At 37.4% G+C, this 14,548-nt stretch overlaps 1 protein-coding gene across 8 annotated transcripts in view; it reads left to right on the top strand.

Annotated features, from left to right (window-relative positions):
• LOC107042015 (SH3 and multiple ankyrin repeat domains protein 3) overlaps positions 1–14,548 on the top strand; it is a 249,079-nt gene that overhangs the window by 205,799 nt on the left and 28,732 nt on the right. For all 8 annotated transcript variants that reach the window (XM_015262877.1, XM_015262872.1, XM_015262876.1 and 5 more), the window contains one exon: positions 5,498–5,623. In XM_015262877.1, coding sequence (XP_015118363.1) covers positions 5,498–5,623 — 126 coding nt within the window. The remainder of the gene's footprint in view (positions 1–5,497; positions 5,624–14,548) is intronic.

Genomic DNA, 14,548 nt, shown 5'->3' with positions numbered 1-14,548 from the left:
GAATCCACACGTTCGACCGATTTTTATGCCTCACATAAACGTCTGATCAGTCCCGGGAATTTTAACGGCGTCGATGAAAAATAATGATGAATAAAACACTGATAAAAATGAGAAACAGTGATGTAAAAAAATATGGAGGCATGTAAACAGAAGGATCAACGATGAGGTTCGTTAGTGAGTCTACGGACATAACGAAGGTCTAGAAGAACGAGAACGACGATAATTATTCAGTCCACTATCCCGAGGGATCACCTCGTACATACACCACTGGACCATCTATAGTTACATAGTCCATCTCGCCAACTTTTGACAACCTAAATGGATAATCAAAGAGATCTCATATTCGCCTTTCTATCCGTGAGATACTATATCTCTCATTCTCATTCTTATTCTTTGTAGAGAATATTCTAATTAGAGATTCAAAGTCCACGACCTTCAGTGTCACTCTAGTCTACCATTCAAATGTTAGAGGAGAAAAAAAAACTCCTCTGTATCTGGAGATCTCCATGATGACACACAAAAATACACTGAGAGAAATATCGTCATAATATCACAAAACTAATTTCTTGCGCCAAATGTCTCATCTCTTGAGGGCAAATTTCTTGGGATAAGAATTCCGGATAATGTGTCAGACAATGTCAGATTTCAGTGAAGTGTTCGTGACTTGAACATGAACATTTCATGATAAAGTGAGAATTTTTTGCTTCAGGAAATTGGTTTTTTCGTGTCAGAAGATGAGAAAATGACTAAAAATAATAAAAGCTTCGATTCACGAATCAGCGACTTTCATATTGAATGAATAGAGAGTTTATGCACGGAGATAATTATTTGGCGAATTTCACCAACTAGTTGATGAAATTTAACAACTAATTAATTAAAATTCAGAAAAGATTTTTCAATTTTATTCAATCAATTTTGCCAGCAAATTAGATGGTGAGGGCATATGAACATTTAGAAACAACCCCGCAATCGTTTATATCTTGACAATCGATCAATGTCTCCCCTAGAATATCTTTTCGCCATAATCTACAATTTCTGGTTAAATTTGATTCATCAAATGAATCGCTAACGTTTATTGAAAATTTAACAAATGGTTGTCGAATGAAATTGAAAAACATTTTTCTGAATTTCAATTAAATAGTCGTCAAAATTTCACTAACTAGTTGTTTTCTCCGTGTGCAGAGGAAAACCTCCAGATATTAAAAATATATAACCGTCGTTTACACTCAATCGCTTTGAGTTCGAGGGAAAGCAATATCTTCTTTTCCTTCTGTCAAATTTCTCTTGTCTTTTGAGGAACATTGTCTCGTTTCGAAAAAAGACATAATCTTATCATTCAGTAACTTCCTCTTTAACCCGAAGAGCACCGATTTCTTGTCTGAAACCTACCATAAATTGATTAAACATGTATGCGATGTTTTTCGCTCAAGAAATGATTTTTACGATATTATGTCGATTTTTCTGTCAGGGTCACGAGGGTCAGCGGGATTGGAGAAAGAAAAGAGAATATATTAGAAACAGAGTGACTTTTCTGCGCTTGAGAAGACCTCCTTGTAATCATGATTTTTCAGTCATGTAATCTAGTGTTCCTATGGTCATGCACGCGGAAAATTATTGACCGTGACCTTCCTCTCCCTCCCTCTGAAGGCGAGTGTTATACGGGCCATGAGGCACGTGGCCCCCCATGCGTCCGCGCTTCCACACTGTTTGTTGCGCGGTGAAATTAATAAAGGACCCGCAAATTTAACGGCTATGAATTACGATATAAAATCCGTGAGTGGGTTCACCGCATTATCGTTTTTTTTTTATTTTTCGTCATGAACTATACTTCGTGACTCTTCGTCACACATGAATGGTCACGCGTTTCGCGGGTATTTCCAGTTGAAAAATTCATTGATGGTGAGGGGAAAAAAAAAAAATTCTAAGAGAATTAGAATTTAGAGAGAAAAAATTTCCGCTTCACCCAGCCGGGAATCGAACCCGGGTCTCCCAGATACGCGCCGGGCACTCTTACCGACTAAGCTACCGGGAACCACAGAAATTCACTCTCAAATTCACCTCAAACACCGCCTAACCTCCTTTAGGTATTAAAGGAGCCGAATTAAATCTTGATTTTTGTCTCGGTTTGTCTCGTATCGGTTTTCTACATATAAAAAACGCGCAAAACTGGAAACCGAGATGAGATAAATTGACTTCGAGTCATCACGAGAGGAGTTGATACTGCGCATTTCCAGACCAAAATGAGACCAAAAATTTCCGTGTTCACTGAGACCGAGACAATCCCTCCAAAGTATTGTCTCGTGAAATGTCTCGCAGCATCACTATCTGTATATTGATTCTTCAATGTTGAGACCCTCTGAAATTTTTCTTCTCACATTTTTCATGTTTTTATTTCATTCTCAACCGAATGATGCACTTTATTGGTCGCGTCATGCCTTTCAGGTGAGTGAGGGCCTTAAACGGCTGCAGTGGAGTATGTCCGAGCCCTTTAATTTGGCACGTGTACCACACACTTTGCCATTGTTGGAATGATTATCGGTTTATTTTCTTCTTTTTTTGTCTGCATTGGCTTCCCAAGCCAACACGTTACTCCAACTTGCCCCGCTCTTTATCCAATGGCGACTCGGCACGCGCGATCCATCCAACCTCGGATACCTCTCTGATGCATCTTTTACTCGATCGAATACCAGTCAAGGACGATCTGCTCCTCCATCAGAGCCAGTGAGTGCCTGTGTCTTGCAAGATCAAAGACGTGAACGCGACGTTCATCCATTCTTTCCTTTTCATTTTATTTTGTATGAAGAGAAAAAGACGGGAAAATAATTCGGGAAAAATGAGAATCTCCACTTGTTTGTGTTCTTGTTTTTCATCCTCAGCTTTATAAATATAAAAAGGACGGGGTGCAGTAGGAGGAGGACTGGGTAAATAGGAAGTCAACCGCAATCTCTGGTGAGCTGCTAGCCGAGTAGCCACTGAGGTAAAGATAAATGAGAAAAAGTTTTGTGAAAACCACTGGTGAAACCGTAATACCGTCCTAGGGCGGATCATTCCAGAGATTTATAATTATATATCACATCACAAATTACAAAATCGATATGGCCCATGTAGGTAGAAGACCACCCAGTGGTTTCAGATAAGAGTATAAATACTGGAGCGAATGGGAATAGACGCGATTTCATTTATCCGCTTTCTTGGGAATTTGATAAGTTATTTTAGTCGTCCATTCTTTTCAATTAGGTGCACCTAGAAAAAAAAATATTTCAATGTCGAAATTGGCAACTGAACAAAGGAGGAAAATATCAGAAATGTATACAGAAAAAAAATCTAGTTTCTGGAAAATATTTTCCAACTTCTAGAATTCATACTTTCTACCATGCATTTACATTTTCTTAAAATCTATATTTTTTCCATTGGGAAAGAAAAGTCTGTAATAGACCTTTTCATCCTGATCGTCACTAGATTTTCGAACACTTTTACGGAATTTACATATCAATCGTAATTTTTGAGAGCTCAAATCTATATTATCTTAGCTTAAACGTCAATATTTATCAGAATTTTTTATCATTTTTCCGAAGATTTTTCAGTTCGATGAACGGAATAAATATTTCCCCTAGATTTCCCTAATGAAAAGTTTCTATTAATCCCGAAAATTCCAATGAATTCAAGGTTAAAATTGTCCATATTCTAGGAGCAATACTTCCCAACACGTATTTATCTAAGATCTAGAACGTTTTTCCGAATTTCTACAATGACATTGTATGAAAACACTTATTAAAATTTTGATAAACTCAAAGTCATTTTTTATGTGAGGATGATCACATAATCAGGATTCCGTTCTATTTTGTTATTTCTCTTGGAAATTAATTATCTTTAAACAAAGGTTAAAACATAGATGAAAATAGAAACGATCAAGCATTCATCCTAGACAATTTGTCGCAAAAACAATGCAAAAATACACAAGTTTTTATCATCTAAGGAGTGATAAATATAAGAAGAAAAAAGAAATACGTGGCTGTAGTGGTCACGCGGGGAGTGTGTGGCTCCGGCGGTCATGCAAGCTAAGCAGCGTTCAGTCTGCCCAGTACTTGCACTGAGAGAAAAATCTGAAGTTCGATTTACAATAAGAAAATAGTTGAGGCATTTTGGTGAACGACACGATTTTCTTTTGTATGCGGCACATAACATTATAGTAATTTCACAAGCGTAATTTTTGCAAATCAAAATGCAGTTGAACTAACCAACGTTCAAAAGTAACTACGACAAATCTATCGTGAGCAGAACTATAAAGTAGTTGCAATGACTACATTTCATTGTAGTAATTACTTCTCCGGCCATAGTTACCGTAACCCATGAAAAATTGTTGAGGACTTTTTGACTATATTTCGATGGTGATGGAATATAGTCAGAAGAATTATATTTTTCTCTCAGTGTGGATGGGTGTCCGTTTGGGGACACCTAACCGCGTGGGAATACAGTCGCTAGGCACGAATGTAGAAAACCACTGTGCCCATTGAGTCACTGTGACCAATGGACACAGTGGAATCGCTGCATTATCGGCCGGCTGCACGACTGAGGTTTTCCATGGTTTCCCTGGCAGTCCAATCCCGAATGGGGTGCAATTTGGTATAAAGTAAGTCGGCCCATGGTAACGCAGATAGGGAAAGGAACAAAATGTAAAAACCCGAGAAGGTATACATATGGAACCAAAAAAAAAAAAAAAGAAGAAATTTTGCAAATTTGTGAAATTTTCCATAAATTTCAGAAAATTTTGTCCTCTGTTTTAATATTAGTTTTATTTTTTTTATTTAGAGGAGAATTATCATTAATTATCATTAATTCGGTCTTATTAAGCCCAAATGCATAACTTCATCAATTAAAAATCAAATTCCCTCTCTCTCTCTCTCTGCATGAAATATTAACAATCCAAGCCCGGGAGCCAGATAAGTAATCGTCCAATAAAAATATTTAGTCGAACACGAGGTCCAAACACAATGAATGTCCCATTGGATGAGAATCGATTGCTACCAATCAGTTGCCTCATTGCTTTATTTATCTTCACAGTTTAATTTTTCCCTTGCGCTTCATATCGTTGGTACGAAATTCGTGGCTAATTTACGCAGGCGAGAAACCGGTTATGGGTTGGGCGAGAAGATGCAGTATGTGTATTGCACGTTGGTAGGCCACCCGTAGCCAACACCATCGCGTGTTCAGCCTCAATTTCGTATTCATTAAATCCCCTATTAGCCAACCCATGGGGTGTTCCCGAAATCGCTACTCGTTCACTCGAACACTCTAATCCCTTTTTGCACAAATTCCTCCATCCTCAGGTGATAAACCAAAGCATCCTATTATGTCTGCATCTCTATTTTGATATTTTTATGGTTGATACGTAAAATATTCGGAGTGATGGAGTTCTTTGAAAAAAACTTCATTAAAAAATTTACGAGCGTAATCAGTGAATTCATCCGTACTAATTGTGATTAATGGCGATTTGCAGGAATTAAAGGAGAGCTTCAACTATGGCCTGTTTTGCCCGCCGGTAAATGGGAAAGCTGGAAAATTTCTGGACGAGGAACGTCGTCTTGGAGATTATCCCTTCAACGGACCAGTCGGCTACTTGGAGGTAAAATAAATGCTCTTCTCACATACACTGATAGAACGGATTAGTTATTGTTAACGAATGGATTTTGGTTGGAGGTTAGGGTCTATTCGGTCTCATCAAATGTTCATTCGTTAATAGTTAACGAATGTATATTTGAGGAGCCTTGTTTGACTTGACTTTCGCCATTCAAGTGAACCATTCGTTAACTATTAACGAATATTCATTTGGTCATATTCAACTCTACCATTCGTTAATAGTTAACGAATCTCGTTTGGAATAAATGAATCATTCTATCAGTGTACGATTAACCCTTTTAAAAGAGGCGTACCAAATTGTATCATCAACAGATCCTAATTTACAAGAGAATCTCAATTTCTGTGCACCTCAAACTATTTGAAACAACACAGAGAAAAAATTTTCGACACTGACAGAAAAAATTAATTTTATCAAGAGAATTTGATTTGAGCCAACTATCATTTGGTTGTTAATTTTAAAAAATAAACATGAATTCATAATACCAGTTATCTCTTCTTGAGATACATTTGAGTCGGAGAAATCGAACTTCTCTAGAATTGAAGTTCCTTTTATTTGTCGCCATAATGAGAGTATTTGATTTCTTTCTAGCCAAAAGTTTGCCAATTCCAGAAATTCGTTGGTTTACTCTAAAATCAAAATTATTCTCATGACTAAATGCGTTGTTATCTCAATTAACACGATCTTACATTGTTCCAAGTAAATTATAATTGAAGTGAGCATTTCGTGTGCCGACTCAGAATGAATATTGTTACGCGGAAAAAGCTTCGAGATTGTTTACTAAGATATCGTTGAGTTGAAAGAAGTTTATATTTCTGTCGTGAATTGGTAAACTAGGATAAGTGCATTTTTTTCGAAAATGCGTTTTTTAGCCAAATCGCTTCCCAACAATGGTCTGCTACTACCCACGAAGGGATTCTGCGAAAAAACAAAAATTGACCCCAGTATGAAGAAAAAGTGCGAAAGATAAGTGCAGTGCATTAACTTGTTGGCAGATATATTGACTTATCTTCCGAAGTGGAACCGATGGGAAAAGGATAAGTTGACTTATCTTTCTGGTACATTGGTGACCCTCATGTCTGGTTTCCGCACCTAACCCTCGTAACCCTTCCTTTGACCCTTTCACCCAATTCCAGCGAACCTTAATTTTTACTCTCATTCCGGTTTCTTTGTTCAGACCCTTATCTAATTTTTCGATTTTACACCCGAGTGTTTGGATTTATAAAACCCCAGTGTTTGAATTTTAAGGGTCGTCTTTCAAGGGGTCACGTGACCAAATTCACTTTTACTATTTACAGCCAAAACAATTCCTTCATTTTAATAAAACCCAATTTCCGACCTGTAGTCATGACTCCCGTATGTCAGAAATTGGCTTTCATGAAAATCAGGGAATTATGTTGGCTGTAATTAGTAAAGGTGACTTGGGTCACGTGACCCTTGTGAAGACGGCCCTTAAATCTGGTTGAATGATAAATTTCAAACAGTTTCGGTTTTATTGGAAAAAAAAATTATAGAAACAATGCAATTTTCTAGTTTTTAAAAATTATGGAATTGAACACAAACAAATATATCGAAACAAAATAGTTAAAAGGCAAGAGTAATGGATATTTGAACGCCGTAAGTCCACCATATTAAAAGGGTGTATGCGGGGCAAAATGGGTATTTCGGGAACTTGTAGGATTGAGTGGGGGTAGAATAGGTATTTCGGAAACTTGTACGATTGAATGGGGGCAAAATGGAGTTTTCGGGAACTTGTACGATTCAATAGGGTCTTAATCGGTAGTTATTAACCTTATATGATTCAATGGGGGCAGAATGGGTATTTTCTGAACTCATACGAATCAATTGGAAGAAAATGGGTATTTCTTGAATTTGTACTTTCGCATAGAGGGCAAAAATGATATGATAATTATTTTGAATAATTGTGTCAATTTATGAACATGAGTGCCTCTCGAGTTATAAAATTATTCTTTTATGAATCACGTGCTCTCAAAACTAAGCTATCCGGCTAGTAGCCATATTCTCCTCAGGGTTGGGCACGTAAAATACGTCAAGTAAAATACCTAGTATTTTACACGTATTATACCATGTATTTTACGTCACTTTTTTTTAGATGTATAAAACGTAAAGTAAAATACGTTTTATACGTCACGTATTATACCATCTATTTGACATCAATTTTTACAATTATAAGAGTGAAAATAATGGACTTACGTCAAACGTCTCGAGGCTTACGAGGGCTACAAGGGAAAAATTTAATTTCTTGAGGGTCAATTGTCACGAGAGCCACGTGGGTAAAATTTAATTTCTTGAGGGTCAAACGTCACGAGGCTCACAAGGGCCATAAGGAGAACATTGAATTTCACGAGGGTTCCAAGGGGAAAATTAAATTTCACAAGGGTCAAGGAACATTATATTTCACGAGGAACAAATGTCACGAGGTTTACGAGGGCCACAAGGGAAAAATTGAGTTTCACGAGAATGAAGCGTCACAAGGCTCACAAGGGGAACATTAAATTCACGAAGATCAAATGTCATGAGGCTCACGAAGCCCACAAGGCGAAAATTTAATTTCATGAGAATCCAACATCACCAGGCTCATGAGGGCCACGAGGGGAAAATTAAATTTCACGAGGGCCAAACATCACGAAGCTCACGAAGCTCACGACTCTCACGAGGGCCACGAGGGGAAAATTAATTTTCACTGTATCAAACGTCACGAGACTCACGAGGGGAAAATTAAATTTCAAACGCCTCGTCCCACTCGTATCGAAATATACTATTTTTCCTCCTGGCCTTCGTAAGCCTCGTGACCTTTGATCCTGCTGGGTGCCCTCAAAATTTCTAACATGTAAAAAACTGTATACTATATTTTATACATTTTTTACGTATTATAGTTATTTGCATTCGTCGCAGACTTTCAAGTTTTACTTGCCCCCCCCCCCTCCTTGATAGGGATAAAGACAAGAAATCTCCAGTGTGGCCCTCGTGAGCCTCGTGACGTTTGCTCCTCGTGAAATATAATGTTCCCCTCATGACCCTCGTGAAATTTAATTTTCCCCTTGGAACCCTCGTGAAATTCAATTTTCTCTTTGTGGCCCTTAATTAAATGACTTTTGGTATATGATGCCACACCTGAGAAATTGAGAACAAATCGGGCCCAACCCATTTGTCCCCATACATTGAACGAGGCCCTTCTTTTTCGTGCATTTGGTTTCCGTTTGAGGTTTCCGTTTAACGTATGAGGCATAACGGGTTGGGGCCGATTTCTTTGTAGTTTTTCAGGTGTGCCATTAATGATGGCCCATCATATATCAAGAGCCGTTCAATAGCTATTTTCATCCATTGCAGATTTCCAAGTTTAACTTGGGTCCCCCTCTCCCCCTAAATAAGGTGTAAAGTCCCAAAATATCAATTTTGTCCCGATTCAATGATGCATGTTCAGGAAANGATTTCCAAGTTTAACTTGGGTCCCCCTCTCCCCCTAAATAAGGTGTAAAGTCCCAAAATATCAATTTTGTCCCGATTCAATGATGCATATTCAGGAAAGAGCCATTTTACTTCCATTCAATCCTACAATTTTTCTAAATACCCATTTTGCTCCTATTCAATCCTACAAGTTGCCGAAAGACCCATTTTGCTCCTATTCGATCGTACAAGCTCAAGAAATATCTATTTCGCCCCTATTAAATCTCACAAGTCTAAAAAATACCCATTTTGCCCCCTTCCAATCGTATAAATTCTGGAAATACCCATTTTGCCTCTATGAAATATTAGAACTTCACAAAATACCCACATTGCCCCCATTCAACTGTGCAAGTTCTCGAAACACCCATTTTGCCCTCATTCAATCCTACGAATTCTCGAAATACCCACTTTACCCCTATTAAATAATGTAAGTTCAGGAAATACCGATTTTTTCCCTATTGTATCGTATAAGTTCAGGACATATCCATTTTGCCCCCAGTCAATCGTACATGTTCCCGCATAAATCACTTTGCCGCCATTGAATCGTGTAAGCTCAAGAAAACCCCATTTTGCCCCCACCGAGTTCCCCCACAAACTGAATTTTTTTGTTTAAAAAATAAGCCCTTGAGTAGTTTTCATCGTCCAACCAAGACCACAGTTCGAGATGAAACATGGAGAAATAGAATAAACATGATCCATGTATTTGGGGACATATTCTTTACTTCTGTTCCATAGGGTCATAAGAATACAATGAACTTCTTTTGCGTTTTGTTCAAAGAATCGGTCCCGGTGGCCTGGCATAGTGGTTAAGGCCGTTGCCTCACAACGGATAGGTTCCAGGTTCAATTCCTGGCCGAGTAGAATGGTGAGATCTAACAATTTTTAAAGTCTTGATCAATCGCCATATAGTCTCATCAGACTCGAAGCGATATAAAATAAGCATAAAAAAAAAAAATTTGATCGAATTGAATAGGATTTCCTTTTACCTAATTTAGTTAGATTTTCAAATTACTTGAATGTTATCAGTATCAGTATTCTTCTTATCCCTTTTCTTCTATACAACCGATTGTCTTTTTTTACAGTTCTGTAAAACTTTTATTTACACAAACTCGAGTGAATTGGNCGCTCAATTGACTATCATTGTTACTTAGTGCACCAAGAGATAAGTCAACATATATCCAGTTGATTGAGTCATCGAAAAAGATAAGTTGACTTATCTTTCCCGAAAATCTAGTCACTAAGGATAAGTGCAGAATTTTTACTCAAATTGCATCCTGCGTGCGTGATACTGGTACCTAAAAAAAAGACCCAATAAAAAGGGAAAAATGTAGCGCCAATACCCTCGAAACCCTATTCACAAAGGCAGCAACAGTTTTTCAGCTCTCCTGTAAAATTTGTTTTTTTGCACTTATCCTAGTTTACCAATTCACGACAGAATTCTTGACTGAAAAAAAATCGCATTAGTTTGCAATAACGGAATCACAGATTATGACAATTCACCACAAACTTGGATATCACAAATTTCGTTCAATGTGATGTATGGAAAGCTCAATTTAAACATTGGCTTCATTCGAGAAAACAACATTCAATTCATTCCTCAATGTAATCATCTCCTAGGTAAGAATTTTTTATCAATCCATGAAAGTAGAACATTTCTCCACTGGAGATTATATTAGGTTAAAAACATAGAACTTTTCCATTTTGGGAAAACTCCCTCAATAATTATCAACATTAAAAAATTGATCGAAAGTCTTTCCTCTAGAAAATAAGAAATTCAGTAAAAATAAATAATCCTTAAAGGAGTTCATCCAACGTCATGTGCAACGTAGCCATTCTCTAGAGCAACATGATTGTCATAATTGAAACCTATGTCAGTATTGAAAAAATGGATACTTCTCTCAAATAAATGGATGTTTGGCAAAAATAATTTTTTTTAGTGTACAGTCGATTCTCCGTAGCTCTCCACTTTCGGGGCTATGGATTCCACGAACAGAAAGCTAGAGGTTGCCACTTCTCTACGCGTAACTTACTCTCTCTGTCTTACGACAGAGATATCGCGACTATTTCTTTTTTTTTTATATTCCGGCCCTTTCTGCCCTCTGATTGGCTAATCGGCCCTATATCGCGACTATTCGAGTTGGAATGCTATAGTTATCTTCATTTCTCAAAATATCATCCCCCCCCCCCTCCCCTCTGGGGCTATCTCCCGTCCGTGGTATCACCGACATCGTGGTGGGTGATATTTTCCTCGCTGGATGACGCCTGGAGAGTTAGAAATGTGGAAAGCTACGGAGAGTCGACTGTAATTAGGACTCCTTAAGTTTACCACAATGATTTTTATGAGCCTTTTAGAAAAAGTCGCCAATTTCCACTTGAACCGTTTTACCGCTTTGTTACTGTTTTTTTCTATGTAAGAGATTATTTTTGATCGAATTAATCATGCACTGACATTCATTACTGTTCTTTATCTCATTTCTCGAGGTGCACAATGACGGTCTTGTAACGTAAAAATTTTCCAACTAAAAATGATGCTTATTAATCATTTCTAAGCAAACTGGAGTCAACCCGTCTATAAACACGCATAATGACGTTCATAACTAATTTCTAATTTGTGACGGTCATGAATTTCAAAAAATAATTTGATCTATATATGTATACATTGATGGAATGATTCATTTATTCGAAACGAGGTTCGTTAACTATTAACGAATGGTAGAGTCGAATATGATCAAATAAATATTCGTTAATAGTTAACGAATGGTTACCAAGGGCTTGACGCAGTGGGTACGAGGGTTGCCGCACATGCGAGAGGTTTCGGGTTCGATTCCCGGTCGGATAGAACAGCGATGATCTAACCATTCAAAGTCTTGATCAAGCGGCCGCTACAATAGATCTTAATAAATGTAGGTGGCATAGAGCGCTTCGTGCGCCTAGTTGCTGCATTCTAGAGTTATATGGGTAAAGTCAGGGCGTTACGTACGCCCAGCCACCTTACTCTAGAATGCCTCCTTAACCTTTAACGAATGGTTCACTTGAAAGGGGAAAGTCGAGTTAAACAAGGCTCTTCAAATATGCATTTGTCAACTATTAACGAATGAACATTTAGAATAGACCCTCGACTCCAACGAAATCCATTTGTTAACAATAACTAATCCTTTCTATCAGTGTAGACAAGAAAAATTCCCGTGAATTTCATTTCATTATGCGTACTAGGCTGGTACTAAATGAATTCGAATGAAAATTGATGAAGAAAAAGTGAAGTTGCATTTATATAGAGTGTCGGGCAAAATAGGACGTTTCGTGATCTTCTCTCGTTGCCAAAATCTTCACTTATAAATGAAGATATCGATAATTGGAAAAGATCTCAACAGGTCCCATTTTGCGCGACCCTCCCCTACATGAAATATGACTGATATTTTCTTGGCAAGTTGTGACAATCATAGAGGAGCGTGAATTGTGAGAGGCCGTCATAAACGCCTCATTATGTGACCGTCATATGACTGGTTCTATGACGCATTTGCTTCCCTACTCATTTCACTCCATTTGTACTAGAAACTCGGGAAATACAATATTCAGTTTGGTTTGATGGACCTCTTGCAAGCGAATTGATAGGAGTACATTTTTTGATGGTACTTTCACATGAGATTAGCCTTCTTATAGGAGGCATACAAAATTTACAAAGAAATGTGAATTTGGCTGTGCCTCGATCCACTTTGAGCCAAAATTAATTCCGATCAAATTAATCATTTTCATTAGTTTCTTTTTTGATTTAATTCAACTCCATTCTCATTGAAAGCTCATGAAATGCCATATTTCATCGTCTAAAAAATAAATAAATGAGACAATATTAATCAGAATTGAATCAATAGCGTCACCATATTGAATTTTTCACGTATCATTCAACGATGTGAACGAGTATTCATTTCACATTAGTTGTCGAATGAATTATTCCTCTGTGTGAATCAAAAGCCGGATCACTTCCCATTTACACTTCCCCTACTTCTCATCATTTACGATCACAATTGGATGAAACATAGGCCTCCCCCAACCTTGTACCACTTTTATTGACCATCGTCAATACCTTATGAAATTTATTTCACTCGATTCTGTACTTGCAACGTAGGAAAAAAGGAAGGGTCTCTCCCTGAAAGAAGATTTCATGCTTTGAACATTGTGGAGATTCGAGTCACGTACAAGGAAGCCCTATCTCATAGGGTCACCAAGAACTTCCTGCAACCCTCGTTCAATAAATAAGACGAAGAACGCGAGGGACCGTCGTATCCGCATCATAAACAATACAACCTCTGTCGGAATACTGATTCAGAACGAATGCAAACAATGTCAATAAGAATGAAAACGATGTAGTAAAAAGTGGAATCTGTGGATTGAAAATGTTATCTTAGTTTCACGGATGCAAAAATCTTGGATACAAGATGGGCAGAAAATTTTACACCCTGAACCTATAATATTTTCATATTTGTATCATTTACAATCTTATATAAGAGACGTGTGTCTAAGAAATATGCAATGTGGAGGTTCAGGACTTTAGCACGATTTTTTCCATCATTTCTTGCTTCAACATAGTTTTTCGCAATAGAAAATAACCGACGTGGTGATTGGACTGTATGTGTAAGTTATGAACTCCTAGTTAATGTATTCGTAAAATAAATTACAGAGAAGAAACGTATGAAAATCATAATTTGTTTGTGTATGACAGAATCTAATGAAAAGAGTACATAGGAAAGTTCTCACTTATTTACTAATGTGCATTCGAAGAAGGGGGCTATTCAATAAAATTAACCCGTAAGTGGTCGCATGGTAAGAGAATCCCTGTCCTGTGTATTTTACGGTTTCATAGAAGAGAATAGATGGAAAAAATAATTCATTCTTCGTCTACCGATAATTTTGAACCTTCAATGAATAGGAAATGGAGATATTAAAGAGAAATAGTCGTCAGATAAACCGAAAACTCGATCTCATTAGCTGCAAAATTTTGAAATTTTGAGGGTAAACACGGGGTTTTCAGCGAATTGAGTTTTAAGAAAATTTTAATAATTCATTGGTGTAAGCCTGGACTAAAAAAAATTGTCAATGTGTTCAGTATATTTGAAAATAAGAATACTAATTTTTATGAATTTTTTGTCACGAAGTTTTTGTGTCAAAAGAATCGAAAAGTGGCGGGGATTCCATCATTCCACGGCCACTTAAGGGATAAGTAAATTAAATTTCGATAACTTCAAATGTCGAGGAGAAATTAGGAATCTCTTGATGAACATATCAAGCCATTTAAGAATTTTTATATGATACGTGCGTGTAACCACATGGGTTTCAGTTGACTATAGTCAATTGGAAAGTAGCGGGTTTCAAGCGTCTACACACACTCAACTGAAACCCACTGTTCTAACAGTTGAGTGTGGGTAGGCGCTTGAAACCCACTACTTTCCA

This window comes from Diachasma alloeum, unplaced genomic scaffold, assembly GCF_001412515.2.
Source record: "Diachasma alloeum isolate Michigan unplaced genomic scaffold, Dall2.0 Dall_scaffold_00401, whole genome shotgun sequence".
NCBI lineage: Eukaryota > Metazoa > Arthropoda > Insecta > Hymenoptera > Braconidae > Diachasma > Diachasma alloeum.
This window is presented reverse-complemented; position numbering and strand designations above follow the sequence as displayed.